At 47.3% G+C, this 18,070-nt stretch overlaps 1 protein-coding gene across 2 annotated transcripts in view; it reads left to right on the top strand.

Moving 5' to 3' along the window:
• Positions 1-17,751, top strand: part of LOC311319393 (suppressor of tumorigenicity 7 protein homolog) — a 47,868-nt gene extending 30,117 nt beyond the window's left edge. The window contains exons 5-16 of one of the 2 annotated variants that reach the window (XM_084450943.1): positions 1,628-1,682; positions 2,895-3,010; positions 3,214-3,289; positions 4,887-5,041; positions 5,955-6,052; positions 7,378-7,492; positions 8,853-8,925; positions 9,400-9,502; positions 13,500-13,650; positions 13,739-13,831; positions 15,464-15,603; positions 17,470-17,751. In XM_084450943.1, coding sequence (XP_084307069.1) covers positions 1,628-1,682; positions 2,895-3,010; positions 3,214-3,289; positions 4,887-5,041; positions 5,955-6,052; positions 7,378-7,492; positions 8,853-8,925; positions 9,400-9,502; positions 13,500-13,650; positions 13,739-13,831; positions 15,464-15,603; positions 17,470-17,565 — 1,271 coding nt within the window. In that variant the 3' untranslated portion in view covers positions 17,566-17,751. Of the gene's footprint in view, positions 1-1,627; positions 1,683-2,894; positions 3,011-3,213; positions 3,290-4,886; positions 5,042-5,954; positions 6,053-7,377; positions 7,493-8,852; positions 8,926-9,399; positions 9,503-13,499; positions 13,651-13,738; positions 13,832-15,460; positions 15,604-17,469 lie in introns of both variants that reach the window. The other variant, XM_084450942.1, reaches the window with a different exon arrangement.
• Positions 17,752-18,070: the final 319 nt, after the last annotated feature.

Below are 18,070 nucleotides of genomic sequence, written 5' to 3'. Positions count from 1 at the left end.
GATCATCTAACTTCCGTAGTTTGACGTATTTCCAACTTCAAACAAGCTATCAGGGTGGGACATAATGTTTAGAGGAATTTTCGATAGAAGGATAGCGTTGATTGACAGGTGGATGTCGTGAGATTATTGGCCTAAAATCTAAGGTACCTGTTGTCGTAATTGCACGTGACCTACCGTTTTCCAGGAAGTAAGAAATTATATACTTTGATATAAGATTACAACAAAAGTAGAATTTTGTGAAATCTTTTGGCATACATCGTTGAATAGGTGAACACTATGACCAATTATGTGAACCAAAATGGGACAGAATGCTTTTTTCATTTCTGTGTGACTTTAAAATGTGTCAAGTTTGTCACCCTCTAGTAGGTAAGAAAATGCTTAGTACAGCTTTAAGCTAGATCAGGCCAGCCTGCAGGTACTGTTACTGTCCATCTTGTTTTCATCTTTTCATCCGACCAGTCTTTTGTCTGCTAATCAGTGCTGCTAATCTGTTCAATCCAATCAATTCAGTCAATATGTGAATCTATGCTCAGTCCAGAGTCCCACAACTAATTCCCATCACAGTATGTAGGCCCACTATGTTTATCCAGGATTCCTATGGTGTAAATAAACTGTGACATTTATCCTTTTTTTAGTTAGCTATCTGAAGCCATGCTTCCCTCATATTCACTGCAAAATCTCCAATGTTCATGAAAAAAAGACATTTCACTGACATGGTAGATGTAGATTTTTCAGAATTATACAGTTTCTCATGTACAATTTGACAGTATTTTGAATTATATCCTCATCCTGTTCCCCTCAAACTATTGCTCTCATATGGAAAAATGAACACTCCCCACAATCCTATAGCGCAACAGCACAACCTTCACCAATCAGACGTCGCTGTTGGCAACCCCACCCAACCCCCGCCTCGGACTACAGTACATCCGGACAAATTGATTGATTGGCCACTGATTGAGCACAGACGTTTCTCTGCAATTAGGAAGACAGCCAAAAACATTTTGAACCCCAGCCAGTTTGTCACTCAGTAAGATAATAGATACATACATACCTACATAAAGGCTGCCACATGCCTCGTGTGATTTAAGTGTGTTTGAGATTTTGTAGAACTTAAGACGTTTTATTAGAAGATCAAGCGAAGTCCAAACTGCTAGCTTCTCACTTGGCTCAATAAGAACAGGTCTTTCCCTTGGTGTCTATGGTTGTGAGTTCAAGCCCCGGATGATAAACATGAAACAGAATAAACATGCTAATGCCTACTCAGGCATTGTACTGTTCGGATTTCAGACACATGATTTAAAGATATTTTTGAATTCAAGAAGTTTTAAATAATTAGGGTCCGAGCAGAGACCCTCATGTATTTGTCATTTGTCTCCTTCCTCTTCCTTCTCAAAATGCCCAGCCCCGATCCAGTGCTGTGATGTTTTTATGTTCATGTTATGTCTATTTCATATGGAGAACTCTGCATGTGATTTCCCTGTTGTAAAGTACTTTGAGCTGCATTTCTTGTATAAAAGGTGCTATAAAAATAAAGTTTTACTTACTTGTTCCCCAGCATGGTTATAAGTGCACTTAAGAGACTACTCTGTCTGATTCATGCTTAAACCTGCTTCTCTTTCTCCCACAGAATGTAAAGTATGGCGAAATCCACTGAATTTATTTCGGGGGGCGGAGTATAACCGGTGAGTGAACTGACAACGTGCATCGAGAAATGTTTAGGTTGAATGCATCTAGAAGGATGGATGTATTCAGACTCTTCCATCCTGGTCCTCCTCCTCTCCTCTCTTCTTTCCTCTTTTCTGTCCTCTCTGTCTCATTTTCTTTAGCTTTCTCTGCTTTTCGCCCTGAATATCTCAATTTATTTATTTTACATTTTACCCTCAACTCGTCCAATCTCGTCTCTGGCTCCTGCTGTACCTCGTCCTCTCCTTCCATCCTCCTCTGCCATCACTCCCCCCCTCCGTCTCTGTCTGGCCTTCCCTGGAGAGCTGGCTCTAGGCTGGAGCTGATAGGCTCTCCTGAGGTGGTCTAAAGGCTGGAGCTGATAGGCTCTCCTGAGGTGGTCTAAAGGCTGGAGCTGATAGGCTGTCCTGAAGTGGTCTAAAGGCTGGAGCTGATTGGCTCTCCTGAGGTGGTCTAAAGGCTGGAGCTGATTGGCTCTCCTGAGGTGGTCTAAAGGCTGGAGCTGATAGGCTGTCCTGAGGTGTCACTGTTAAAGGGTGGCTCCAAGATCTTCAACATTTATCTTATTTTTGTACTTACGTAGTTATTACAGGGATTGTAAGCAGAAGGATTCAGATGTTTTGGACTCTGTCCCGGCACGTTGAAGAATCCCTGTTAGCATTGGCTACCTTGATAATGGAAAGTATTAGGTCATGGATTCTTGCATCAAAACGTACCCAAAACAACTTTCAAAGGGTTTATGTCGCTAAGGGCTGAATTCCATAGTCTATCTGCACTTTTTATTTGGAATCTGAAAGCGTCACACGCCTCTGCTCCCACCAGGAGACCTCACTCATAACTTCAGTTCCCCTTCAACAGCTCTACTGCTCCTCTCTCTCTCTCTCTCTCTCTCTCTCTCTCTCTCTCTCTCTCTCTCTCTCTCTCTCTCTCTCTCTCTCTCTCTCGCTCTCTCTCTGTTTCTGTCTCTTTGCTTGTCTCTCTCTATTTGTCTGTCTGTGTGTCTCTCTGTCAGTGTGTCTCTGTCTACAGACCCTCCTCCCACTCTCTCTCTCTCTCTTTCTAACTACTCTCCACCCCATCTTTCTCTTATCTTTCTCCGTGTTTCTGTCTGTCTGCTGCTCACTCTCACACACTGTTTTATAGTTTTTCTAATACTGTGTGTGTGTGTGTGTGTGTGTGTGTGTGTGTGTGTGTGTGTGTGTGTGTGTCAGGTATACGTGGGTGACGGGCCGAGAGCCACTCACGTACTACGACATGAATCTCTCGGCGCAAGACCACCAGACCTTCTTCACATGCGACTCGGACCACCTCCGACCAGCCGACGCCAGTGAGCACCAATAGACACATGCACACACACACACACACACACACACACACACACACACTGGGACTGTGAGGTAATTTAGCGAGAATACATACTTTTCTAGGGCATTGTGATTCATGTCCACAGGTGCTGCGGTGACCTCTCTGGCCCCAGTAACATGACTGCTTGTGTGTGTGTGTGTGTGTGTGTGTGTGTGTGTGTTACAGTAATGCAGAAGGCATGGAGAGAGAGGAACCCACAGGCACGCATCTCTGCAGCACACGAAGCCCTCGAACTTGAGGAGTGAGTAGTACCGTCAGATCCATGGTTAACAATATGCCCTAACAACTACAGTGAGTGACATCTGCACATATCTGTGCGTTTTCAGCCATTCCCAGACATTCCCAGGTTAATTCCCAGACATTCCCAGGTTAATTCCCAGACATTCCCATTCCCTGCCTACTCATGCCCAGACATTTTCTAGTTGGAGTAGAAAAGGTCGCTGGGAGAGCGCATACCTCTGCCCATCACGCATGTCACACAGCTCAAATCAGGTGTTCGTTGATAAGCAGTGGCAATATTAAACATGGCGCATGTCGTCAATACACTTGTTGAATGGCAGTGGAGTGGGCTTTTCTGGTTTTCCACTGCCCTGAAACTACTGAAGAAAACTCAAGATCGTGATTCTAGATGCTCCTCCAACATGTGACATGTACATGCACCATAATACACAAGAGATATTGGGTGCGTTAAGTAGCTGAGCGCTCAGTCAGCGATCAGTGATCAGAATTCACTTAACGGGTTGCTCGGTTACGCTCAGACTGATCTGCTCAGAGCACAAGTGAGCAGTTTTGAACTATGATCTGTTTGAGCCAAACACCACGTCATAATAATCATCACCTGAGCAAAAAAACAAAACAAGGGGCGCGCTTTGGCTTGGGAATCGTTGGGACGCTGCTCGCTAATCACACATGATTGACAACAGGGTGAAAAGTTCTCGTCTCCTAGCAACTCAGCACTCGGTTAGAGCAGACCGTTAACTGGTTTTAAGAACCGCTCAGCGCTCAAAGTGAGCATTCTAAGAGTGAGCGCTCAGCCACTTAACGCACCCATTGTTTCCTATCAAATCAATCCATTTAATCATCATATTTTATTTTCATCCATCTGAGTTTTTCTGTTGCCCTGCTCCTGAGCCAAAGTCCCAAAAATGAATGGAGGTGAATGGGCGGCCATGTGTTTGCGGCCTGTGGCGCCCCCCTCGGGTCGCAGCTGGCAGGGGTGTGTGGTTCGGTGAACTTCGGGCTCTCCCCACACACACCCCTGTCCAAACCCTGTGTCTCTAGCGCCCCCAACACAGGGAGCTTGCTTCACTCCAAGTTTTGTTTTAATTTGTGGATCCTCCCTGGACCATACACCCCTCCACCGAGGTTCAGGAAAAGTGGTCTGGTAGTTTTTGCGTAGTCTTGCTTACTAACTAACAAACAAACAAACAGAATCACTCAGCTACAAATGCCACCAAATATATTACGCACATTCGGAGGTAACAGTGTTAATATTTGAGTGTGGCAACTCTAAATGGTAAAAAGACTGCACTTATATAGCGCTTTTCCACCTTAGCGGCACTCAAAGCGCTTTACAATGGCCTCTCATTCACCCACACACACTCACACACCAATGGAGGCAGCTGCCATGCGAAGCGCTAACCTGCTCATTGGGAGCAATTTGGGGTTAGGTGTCTTGCTCAAGGACACTTCGACATGTGGACAGTCGGAGCTGGGATTCGAACCGCCGACCCTTCGATCATTGAACGACCTGCTCTACCAACTGAGCTACAGCCGCCCCTCAACTCTATTTGTCTCTCTCTCTCTCTCCGTCCGTCCGTCTGTCTCCGCCCCCTCAGCTGTGCGACGGCGTCCATCCTGCTGGCCGAGGAGGAGGCCACCACCATCGTGGAGGCGGAGAAGCTGTTCAAGCAGGCGCTGAAGGTGGGGGAGGGCTGCTACCGACGCAGCCAGCAGCTCCAGCACCACGGCTCCCAGTACGAGGCCCAGCACAGTGAGTACACGCACACACACACGCACACGCGCACACACACACACAGACGCAGACACACACACACAGACGCAGACACACACACACAGACGCAGACACACACGCGCACACACACGCACGCACGCACACACACACACACATACAGACACATGCGCACACACACACAGACACACACACACACACACAGACACGCACACACAGACGCACACACACACACGCACACACACGTGGAGTTCATGGACATATACACATACAGTATACATGTAAATTTAGCTTTTTTGCTAAGACTGACTCATTTACCCCTATGGTTGATCAATGTGTACTGTCCCTGTTCAAAGAAAGAAAGAAATGAAATGAAATGAAATGAAATGGAAATATACACCCTTTAGCACACACAAGTACACACAGCATGAGTCAAATACTGGCTTCGCACACACAAGTACACACAGCATGAGTCAAATACTGGCTTCACCAAAATCCTTTGAATGGCTCATGCTTTGGACTCACCCTTGCCCACCTGTGTGTCCACATAATAAAGCACCATTCATCTCCCTGCGCATGTGTGTCTGCGTACAGTATGTAGCTGTACAGCTGCAGTAGGGGTCTGTTTGCGCATGCATGTGTTTGTATTTGTGCGTGTGTATGTATGTGTCTTGTCTCGTGTGTGTGTGTGTGTACATGAATGCTTGTGTGTATGTGCGTGTGTGTGTGTGTGTGTGTGTGCACGTGTATGTGTGTGTGCACGTGTATGTGTGTGTGCACGTGTGTGTGTGTGTGTGTGTGTGTGTGTGTGTGTGTGTGTGCACGTGTATGTGTGTGTGTGTGTGCGTGTGTGTGTGTGTGTGTGCGCGTGTGTGTGTGTGTGTGTGTGTGTGTGTTTTCATGTCATTGATGGTGTTTGCTGCCTGTCTCCCAGGACGGGACACCAACGTTCTGGTGTACATCAAGAGGAGACTGGCTATGTGCTCTAGAAAGCTGGGCCGCACGAGAGAAGCAGTCAAAATGATGAGAGACGTAAGTACACACCACGCCGTCCAGAGACACACACACACACACACACACACTTATTTTATCGATATCCTACAATATACTCAAGTACCCACATACAGTAACATGCTTGGTGTACATTAGAAGGCCCACTGTACCGTACATAGCCTCTCTCATAAACTCACATTCCTCACACTCATTGTATTCCTCACACTCATTCTCATATTTTACATATATTTTAATTAATTAGTATTTTAATTAGTGGTCACTCTTAGGTCATGTTTGTTTAGGCATAAAAAGCTTTGGAACATAATTGTGTGCCTTGAGCCAAGACAGTTTTAAGCAGTTTTAGAATAGAATGTTTGTTTTGAAACTCGGTTCTAAAACTGTAGAGATTTGTCATGATGATTTCTCAAGACTCCCTTTTTTAGAACAGAGACATTCTAGAACTACAAACATTCTAAAACTGTTTAAAACGGTCTTGGCTGCTGTATGTACCCATCTTTTAATAGAGGCTTATCACGTGACATCACAAAGTTTGTGCAGACATGTTGGAAGACCACTGCTGGAAAACTAAAGTGTATCATTGGAAACACCAGTGGGAGGACTGCCATAGCTCAGCCCTTCTGTCTCCCTAGCAACAGTTTGTACTATATAGGGTGAGGGTTACTATCACACACGCAAATCTTTTTTATTTATTTCATTATTATTATTATTCTTAATATAATATAAGGCATAGGCTTGGCTGTGTAATTTTGCTGAATCAGTTTCTTAATATTGATAAAAAAATCAAAACTATTTTCTTATTATTGTACCCCATATAGGCTACACAAAGCACCACGATAAAGCACAAGTGTGTTATTAATTTTATACAACAGCACTGCACTGTCGTTATTTTTTGGGGGGGAAAAGATGTGTTTAATGGGAAAATTGCACAGAAATGATCTTTAATACCCTATAGAACGTGCTTCCCCATGTTGTCAGTGGTCTTCCAACATGGCACTGGGTGTTGTTGCTAGGTGATTTAGGATACAGCTGACAAGCCTCTACTGTATAACAGATGTAACAGTCGGGAGAGCTTCATATGGAGAGGCCCTTAAAGATGGTCTACTATCAATTAACTATCAACTGCAACTTAGGAGGTGTTAGTGTGTACAGTGGTTAGGATTAATGTTCAGTTGAATGTTTGCAGATAGCTGAGGAAGGAAGGGGGAGGGGTCTGTAGGGTGTTGGCAGGTGAGGGGGAGATGGGCGGGGCCAGGTGGTGGTGGGGGGGCGGGGTCATGCTCTGCTTGTATCTGTGTGTGTCGCCTGTCTGGTATTACATGTAACAACAGTTGTGTGTTTTCCAGTTAATGAAGGAGTTCCCTCTCCTCAGTATGTTCAATATCCACGAGAACCTGCTGGAGTCACTACTGGAGCTCCAGAACTACGCTGACGTACAGGCCGTCCTGGCCAAGTACGACGGTGAGACGGCCACACGCACACACACGTAAACACACACACACACACATACGTAAACACACGCACACACACACACGTAAACACGCACACACACACGTTAACACGCACACACACACACGTAAACACACGCACACACACGTAAACACACGCACACACACACACATAAACACAGGCAAACACACCCACACACACGCAAACACGCACACACACGTAAACAAAGCAAACACATGTAAACACACACAAACACACTTACACACACGTACACACATGCACACACATGCAAACACGCACACACACGTAAACACACGCAAACGCACTTACATACACGCAAACATGTTAACACACTCAACAGCTCCTGTACAGATTGATACAGCAAGTTATACTAGCCAAATGCAATGTTTGAGAGACTCTCTCTCTCTCTCTCTCTCTCTCACTCACTCACTCACTCACTCACTCACTCACTCACTCACTCTCCTGTCCATTTAGTTTCAGTGGGCAGGAAAGCCTTTATGGCAACAGCTGGCGCTGTCATATTTTATATTCATATTTTATGCCATATTCTATAGTCATATTTTAATTTCTATATGTAAGTTTGGAAATGGTACAATATCCTACAAAGTAATATGCTCCAACTTAAATGTAGAACCTGAGTTTCTTCCAAGCAAGGCAAGAGACTCGTCAACTCACGAGCGTTGAGCAGAAAGTTTGAACTTGTATGGATCATTACATTTCACACGTTATACTATGTGATGAGTGTGATAGACAAAGGTTTGAAAACCAGATGGAGAAGTTAATCTGCAAGTTTATCTACTAAGCAGATATGAATCCACCAACCTGAGTGTTAACAAACAATCTAGTTTAATGCCAGTTTGTGTGGGAGAGGCTGTGACAGTTTTAATTTTGCCCAAATGTGTTTATCTTGGCCTGAAGGACTGACCTCTAGCCTCTTCCCTTCTGTAACGCATTATTCATTTCCTCTTTGTTTGCACTTTTATTGCTCATTAGTTCCTGTTGACAGTAGTCCTGGTGACATGTAAGGCCCACTAAGTTCTCAGCCTATTACTAACACAATAAACATAATACTATCATTACTATATTACAGCCTCGGGCCTGTTTCAGTGATAGGAACCAGGTCATGAAAGATTATAAAAGTAACATAATTTAATGATAGTAATACATCTACAACGTGGCTGGTAACTTGACATTCTAGAGCAGTATTCCCTCCGACATCTGTGTTGCCTCCAGAACCATGTAGGACCCCCCCCCCCCCTCCCACCCCTTATCTCTCATTACTGTAACTTCACCTTTTCACAACGTCGCCTCCCCTCTTTCACTGAACAGGTCTCCTCCCTTGTCTCCCCAGATATTAGTTTACCCAAATCTGCAACAATATGCTACACAGCAGCCTTGCTGAAAGCCAGGGCGGTATCCGACAAGTGAGTATCCGCTTTCCCCATCTCACAATGGCACGAGCCGTTTCACACACCTATAGTTGTGTTCGGGAGCTGGCCTACGGGCTGCCGCTGAGACCGGGAGAATGGGCTTGAGTGATAGTGTGTTTAAATGGGTTATGGGTAATTGTGTTGTTTAAACACCCCCCCGGGGTGCGTGGTTGGGTTGCATGGTGGGAAGTGACTGGGAGGAACATTAGTCTGTGTAGTAGTGCACTGCTGCAGCCTGCGGCTAAATGGCTCAACATTCCAGCTAACAGCTTACTCATGCTGTACAGTATACACACTCACCAGCACACTGACATGGTGACACACATGCAGACATACACAACACACACACACACACAAAGTAAGATGCGCAAACAACCAATGACATGCAAGCACTAATGCTTGGACATGCCAGCCCACTCACCCTCCCCCCCCCCCCCCTCTTTCACCCTGCGGTCGCTGTGGTCCCAGGTTCTCTCCAGAGGCAGCGTCGAGGCGAGGGCTGAGCACAGCAGAGATGAACGCTGTAGAAGCCATACACAGAGCTGTGGAGTTCAACCCTCATGTCCCCAAAGTGAGAGCCCCCAACACTCATCAACACCATACTGCTATGACTATCAACCCCCAACACTCACACCATACTGCTATCACCATCAACCCCCAACACTCACACCAGACTGCTATCACTATCAACTCCCAACACTCACACCATACTGCTATCACTATCAACCCCCAACACTCACACCATACTGCTATCACTATCAACCCCCAACACTCACACCAGACTGCAATGACTATCAACCCCCAACACTCACACCATACTGCTATCACTATCAACCCCCAACACTCACACCAGACTGCTATCACTATCAACCCCCAACACTCACACCAGACTGCTATCACTATCAACCCCCAACACTCACACCATACTGCTATCACTATCAACCCCCAACACTCACACCATACTGCTATCACCATCAACCCCCAACACTCACACCAGACTGCTATCACTATCAACTCCCAACACTCACACCATACTGCTATCACTATCAACCCCCAACACTCACACCATACTGCTATCACCATCAACCCCCAACACTCACACCATACTGCTATCACTATCAACCCCCAACACTCACACCATACTGCTATGACTATCAACCCCCAGCACTCACACCATACTGCTATCACTATCAACCCCCAACACTCACACCAGACTGCTATGACTATCAACCCCCAACACTCACACCATACTGCTATCACTATCAACCCCCAACACTCACACCAGACTGCTATCACTATCAACCCCCAACACTCACACCAGACTGCTATCACTATCAACCCCCAACACTCACACCAGACTGCTATCACTATCAACCCCCAACACTCACACCATACTGCTATGACTATCAACCCCCAACACTCACACCAGACTGCTATCACTATCAACCCCCAACACTCACACCAGACTGCCATCACTATCAACCCCCAACACTCACACCAGACTGCTATCACTATCAACCCCCAACACTCACACCATACTGCTATCACTATCAACCCCCAACACTCACACCATACTGCTATCACTATCAACTCCCAACACTCACACCATACTGCTATCACTATCAACCCCCAACACTCACACCAGACTGCTATCACTATCAACCCCCAACACTCACACCAGACTGCTATCACTATCAACCCCCAACACTCACACCATACTGCTATGACTATCAACCCCCAACACTCACACCAGACTGCTATCACTATCAACCCCCAACACTCACACCAGACTGCCATCACTATCAACCCCCAACACTCACACCAGACTGCTATCACTATCAACCCCCAACACTCACACCATACTGCTATCACTATCAACCCCCAACACTCACACCATACTGCTATGACTATCAACCCCCAACACTCACACCAGACTGCTATGACTATCAACCCCCAACACTCACACCAGACTGCTATGACTATCAACCCCCAACACTCACACCATACTGCTATCACTATCAACCCCCAACACTCACACCAGACTGCTATCACTATCAACCCCCAACACTCACACCATACTGCTATCACTATCAACCCCCAACACTCACACCAGACTGCTATCACTATCAACCCCCAACACTCACACCATACTGCTATCACTATCAACCCCCAACACTCACACCAGACTGCTATCACCATCAACCCCCAACACTCACACCATACTGCTATCACTATCAACCCCCAACACTCACACCAGACTGCTATCACTATCAACCCCCAACACTCACACCATACTGCTATGACTATCAACCCCCAACACTCACACCAGACTGCTATCACTATCAACCCCCAACACTCACACCAGACTGCTATCACTATCAACCCCTAACACTCACACCATACTGCTATCACCATCAACCCCCAACACTCACACCAGACTGCTATCACCATCAACCCCCAACACTCACACCATACTGTTATCACTATCAACCCCCAACACTCAAACCATACTGCTATCACCATCAACCCCCAACACTCACACCATACTGATATCACTATCAACCCCCAACACTGTCATGCCATACTGTCCTTTTAAAAAAAATATTTAAATTGAACGAAACTAATGATGCACATCATCAGTTCTGTAGCGCTATATTGATTGGAATGGGGGCTAAATTATAGTGTCAAAATCAATGGAATTGATTTTTTCATTCAAATAAACGTCTTTTAATGTTGGAATCAAATCTTTCAACTATCGGCAAAAAACAATTAATCCTTCATACCACCCACTGATTAATCCATCCATCGTCATCCGCCTATCCGGGGTCAGGTCGCCGAGGCAGCAGTTCCAGCAGGGGGCCCCAGACATCCCTTTCCCTGGCAGCATCAACCAGCTCTGCCTGGGGAATCTTTAGCCGCTCACAGGCCAGTGCGGAGATGTAATCCCGCCATCTGGTCCTGGGTCTACCCCGCGGTCTCCTCCCAGCCGGGCACGCCTGGAACACCTCCCTAGGGAGGCGCCCAGGAGGCATCCTCACTAGATGCCCGAACCACCTCAACTTGCTCCTTTCGACGCAAAGGAGCAGCGGCTCTACTCCAAGTCTCTCCCGGATGACTGAACTTCTCACCCGATCTCTCAGGGAGACCCCAGCCACCCTCCGGAGAAAACTCATTTCGGCCGCTTGTATCCGTGATCTCGTTCTTTCAGTCATGACCCATCCTTCATGACTATAGGTGAGGGTGGGGATGAAGATAGACTGGTAGATCGAGAGCTTTGCCTTTTGGCTCAGCTCTCTTTTCGTCACAACAGTGCGGTAAAGCGATTGCAGAACCGCACCAGCTGCTCCGATTCTCTGGCCAAACTCCCTCTCCATGGTTCCCTCACTCGTGAACAAGACCCCCAGATACTTGAACTCCTTCATTGGGGTAAGGACTCATTTCCTACTCGGAGTGGACAAACCACCGGTTTCCTGCTGAGAACCATGGCCTCAGAGTTAGAAGTGCCGATTCTCATCCCAGCCGCCTCACACTCGGTTGCGAACCTGTCCAGAGAGTGCTGGAGGTCGCAGGTAGATGATGCCATCAGGACCACATAATCTGCAAAAAGCAGTGACGCAATCCCCAGCTCACCGAACTGCAAACCCACCTCCCCACGACTACGCCTCGATACCCTGTCCATGAAAATCACAAACAGGATTGGTGACAAAGCGCAGCCCTGGTGGAGGCCAACCCCCACCGGAAAGGAAGACGACTTACTGCCGAGGACCCGGACACAGCTCTCGCTCTGGGTGTACAGGGATTGGATGGCCCTAAGTAGGGACCCCATACTCCTCCACAAGACCTCTCGAGGGACCCGGTCATAAGCCTTCTACAAGTCCACAAAACACATGTAGACAGGTTGGGCAAACTCCCAAGCCCCCTCCAAGATCCTTGGGAGAGTGAAGAGCTGGTCGGTGGTTCCACGACCAGGACGAAATCCGCATTGTTCCTCTTCGATCTGAGGATCGACTATTGGCCGGACCCTCCTTTCCAGCACCTTAATCAACTGTGAAAAATGGGATTTGTGCACATCCCTAAATGCTATCATCACCCCTATCAACCCCAAACTCTGTCATATACTGCTATCAATATCACCACTATCAACCCCAACACTGTCAGTCCTGTCATACTGCTATCATCACTATCAACCTCCAACACTGTCAGTCCTGTCATACTACTATCATCACTATCAACCCCAACACTGTCAGTCCTGTCATACTGCTATCATCACTATCAACCTCCAACCATGTCATACAATACTGTTATCATCACTACCATCATCATCACCACTATCAACCCCAACACTGTCAGTCCTGTCATACTGCTATCATCACTATCAACCTTCAACAATGTCATACAATACTGTTATCATCACTACCATCATCATCACCGCTATCAATCTCCAACACTGTCAGTCCTGTCATACTGCTATCATCACTATCAACCTTCAACACTGTCATGTAGAGGTTGTATGTTCTGTTCGGCCTTTGCTCATGTGTTTCCTCTCTCGCTCTTTTCTCCGGGTGCAGTACCTGTTAGAAATGAAAAGTTTAATACTGCCGCCAGAGCATATCCTGAAGCGCGGGGACAGCGAGGCCATCGCCTACGCCTTCTTCCACCTGCAGCACTGGAAGAGGGTGGAGGGAGCCCTCAACCTGCTGCACTGCACCTGGGAGGGCAGTAAGTCTCACACACACAAACACACACACACACGGCCTGTTTCAATTCAGTCTGATACTGAGCTGCTGTGTGTTCTCTCTTTTCCCAGCGTTTAGGATGATCCCGTACCCTCTGGAGAAAGGCCACCTCTTCTACCCCTACCCCATCTGCACAGAGACTGCAGACAGAGAGCTGCTACCAAGTAAGAGAAGCTCTACACAGGCACACACTTTTGTTTTACTATACTTGTGTGGACCGCATAAACTTGACCCTAACCCTAAACATAACCTTTTACCCCTAACTGCAACTCTGAACCCTAACCTTTGACCCTAAACTTAATTAACTTGTGCGGACCTTCCAAATGTCCCCAAAAGTGATGATTGTGCTTGTTTTACTGTTCTTTTGGGGAAATGTGGTACCCCCCAAGTATACAATAGCTAAACCAGGCACATACACACACACACACACACAAACACACACACATAGGTGCCGCCACATCCTGTGCTGGTGCCAGCCACTAGCTGAAAAAGTTAGCACATGATGTGGTGGAACCAGAATGTTGCTGCCTCAGTGGGCTACTTGGAAAGCCAAATGAGCGTTTTGATGTATATAAATTTGCTTTGATATCAGAATACATCCACTACAGAAAAGATGCAACAATTATTTTGAATGAACATTACTTGACTTTTAAATAAACAACATTACTGGGCCACCGGCTTTTCAAAGTTACTGGCCTGAACATTGCATACTTTACATAAAGGCCTGCTTAGATTTATATTGTATACAACACAAAAAAAATGTAATTCCCTTTCAATAACTTTCAGACACTGCATCACAATTTTCAAGGACTTAGTCTATACTGTCTTGTTTGAAAGGCATAGCCTATATTGAATAGAGTACAATAGCCATACATTATTGTATTTTTTATACCAGTATACAGCTTACATGAAAATGCATTTTTGATGGAATGGACCCTTTAAGAGACTTGAGACAGAGGCATGAGACACAATGTATTCTAAACGGACAACCAAGCCAGACTTTAAATGGTTAATTCACAGAGATCTTTAATGGATGTGCGCTTTAGCACCTGCCATTACAGGCAGTTCTATGAGAGTTCATTCTAAAATGTTTTGGTATGTTACTGCCGTTTCACCAAGTCACAGTTTTCGAATTAGAATAGAAAATTTTAATCCGACCAGCTAGACACTACTCGTACTGGTGGGACCAGTTAAAAATGTCAGTCGCACTGGACAGGTAAATGGTCGCATACTCAACCAACTAAGGTGCACTCTGGAGCCCTGTACACACACACACACACACACACACACACACACACACACACACACACACACAACTACAGTATGCACTGAACCACACCTAACATGCATTCCATGGCCCTGTTTTTCCTGATGGCATGGCCAGACCAGGTCACACTCTGTGCCTTACCCTGGTGTACAGTGTTCAGTATACTGTACGTGGTTCCAGGCAGTGGCAGGTGGTGCTGTTAGCCTCCAGTGTGTCAGTGAGCCGTCCGTCCACTGCTGGACCTCATCAGCAGCCTCCCCTGTCCTCAGGGAGACTATTAACTCGATTAAGTTGGACAGCAGCCATTCTCACTTTCTCTAGAGGGATCAGCGCATCTAGCATATATTTCACTCTCAAGGGATCTGTGTCCGCATGTGCACGCGTGTGTCTGTTTTTGAGTGTTTGTTAGAAGTGTGATGAGTTGTCTGAGTATGGTGTAGATGTGTGTTTGATCCTGGCTGGTGCGGAGGCTTGAGGGTGTTGTGTGTATAGTTGACCCTCTGGCTGTGTGTTTCTCATGTGGAAGCAGTGTTCCACGAGGTGTCGGTGTACCCTAAGAAGGAGCTGCCGTTCTTCATCCTGTTCACCGCCGGCCTCTGCTCCTTCACAGCCATGCTGGCCCTCCTCACACACCAGTTCCCCGAGCTCATGGGCGTCTTCGCTAAAGCTGTGAGTCCTGCACACACACACACACACACACCTGTTCTACTCTTATCCATGTGTTTATTTTGATTTAACAGCAATAAATCCTTTGGGAAAGTAGTGACAGGGCTGCCTTTTAGGTTCTGCTCAAGTTATGGCCTGAGGACACGTTCCATGTCTGCCATTGGAGGGCCCTCTCCTCCTCCAGTCCTCTCTTCTCCTCCTCCAATACTCTCCTCCTCCTGTCCCCCCCTCCTCCTCCTCCAGTCTTCTCCCCCTCCAGTGCCCTCCTCCTCCTCCAGTCCCCTCTCCTCCAGTCTCCTCCTCCTCCAGTCTCCTCCTCCAGTCTCCTCCTCCTCCAGTCTTCTCCTCCTCCAGTCCTCTCCTCCTGTCTCCTCCTCCTCCAGTCCCCTCTCCTCCAGTCTCCTCCTCCTCCAGTCTCCTCCTTCTCCAGTCTTCTCCTCCTCCAATCCTCTCCTCCTGTCTCCTCCTCCTCCAGTCCCCTCTCCTCCAGTCTCCTCCTCCTCCAGTCTTCTCCTCCTCCAATCCTCTCCTCCTGTCCCCTCTCCTCCTGTCTCCTCCTCCTCCAGTCCTCTCCTCCTCCAGTCCTCTCCTCCTCCAGTCCCCTCTCCTCCTCCAGTCCCCTCTCCTCCACCAATCCTCACCTCCAGTCCCCTCCTCCTCCTGTCTCCTCCCCTCCCTCCCAGTGTTGCTCCTCCTCAGTTCTGCAGCCTCAGGGCTCCATGCCGAGGTCTTGCCCCGCCCCTGGAATGTGTGAGCTCATCCCTCTCCTCCTCCTGATGTGACACTATCAGAAGCTTCCATCTGCTGCTCCTCTGGATGGCTGTCTGGGTGCGCTCCCTCTCTCTCCCTGGGTGCGCTCCCTCTCTCTCCCTGGGTGCGCTCCCTCTCTCTCCCTCTCTCTCCCTGGGTGCGCTCCCTCTCTCTCCCTCTCTCTCCCTGGGTGCGCTCCCTCTCTCTCCCTCTCTCTCCCTGGGTGCGCTCCCTCTCTCTCCCTCTCTCTCCCTGGGTGCGCTCCCTCTCTCTCCTGGCCCCCACCACTGTTGTGTTTGGAGCGCTGAAGCGCTGCAGAGAACTATTGGCACACACACACACACACACCTGGACACACACACACACCTGGACACACACACACACACATTCACTCACTTGCTGGCTGTGTTCCAACAAAGGTAGCATCCCATTTTGTCCACTAGGGGCAAGAGCGAGGGCCCCGTTAAAACACATACTGTAAACCATGCACCCTTCCTCTTGATCTGGTCTGACTAGGCAGGGGAACGCCAACACCTCTCTCCTTAGCTGTCATTCACCCAGGCAGGCCAGGTGTGAAATTCTTGACAGCTTTTTGCAGCACTTAGACGTTTCCGTTCATATTTTCCGTTCATATGCTGTAATAAACTACGGCGGGGCGGAAACACTGAGAAGCTGGAACCCTCCAGACCGGTGGTCCCTCCTGAGATGAAGAGGCCAATTTACTGTAAGAGGGGGAAGAGTGTTTCTAAGAGGGCACCTCTCCCTGTTACCTCACGTGTCAACAAAGCATTCCACCCTCTCTTTTCCCTGACGTCCTTTTATCTGGAATCTGACTAAGCTGTTCACCCAGGAGAGGAGAGGAGAGGAGAGAGGAGGGACTGACTGTTTAGCCAGGAGAGGAGAGGGGTCATGCCATGGAGGTGTCCTTCAGATCATTTCCGTTTGCCTCTTGCATGGTTCAACCAGTCATTGATCTAGATAAGTCAGTGAATGGCAAACAAGTTGTCTTGAGATGGTTACAACTGTGCAGAGCTTTTATTAATCCAAGGTTTGAGTCCGTGTGTGTGTGTGTGTGTGTGCGCACACTAACACGTCTTTCTCTTCTTCTTCTCCATGCAGTTTCTTAGCACCCTCTTTGCTCCTCTTAACTTCATCATGGAGAAGGTGGAGAGCATCCTGCCATCCAGCCTGTGGCATCAGCTCACCCGCATCTGACCGGACAGAACCGGATTGGACTGACTGACACACCTTTGTGCCAAGATCACAGAGAACAGACAGACAGACGGACGAATAGAGAGAGAGTGGACGTGTGTGGACGAGGAAAAGGGAAAAAAAAAAGGAATATGGAATTGGTTGACTTTATTTGATATGTTTTCATTTTTTGGTTTTCAATCTCATGTAAAACCGTTTTTTTGTTGTACAAAAAAAGGTGATCAATTGCCAGCATTAAAAAAGTGAGAAAAAAATAAAAGACTTTTTGTGTATGCTGCAAACCAGCTTCTTCCCCGCCATTTTGATTGTTATATTTCTACCTGATGGGAAGGTGAAGCCCCCTATTGGACCCACAGCCCTCCTTGTTATTGTCCATTCCTGGAGGAGGCTTGGCCTGTCCCCCCCCAACCCAGTCTCGGATGGAACGTTCCGTAAGATCTACGAATGTCTGCTCCAAAACACAGAACAGTACAGTACTCCTACAGTAAATCACTTTAATCATTAAGGA

Source organism: Borostomias antarcticus, assembly GCF_949987555.1.
Source record: "Borostomias antarcticus genome assembly, chromosome: 16".
NCBI classification, from domain to species: Eukaryota; Metazoa; Chordata; class Actinopteri; order Stomiiformes; family Stomiidae; genus Borostomias; species Borostomias antarcticus.
The sequence above is the reverse complement of the archived record's forward strand: the minus strand, read 5'-3'. Positions and strand labels throughout refer to the sequence as shown.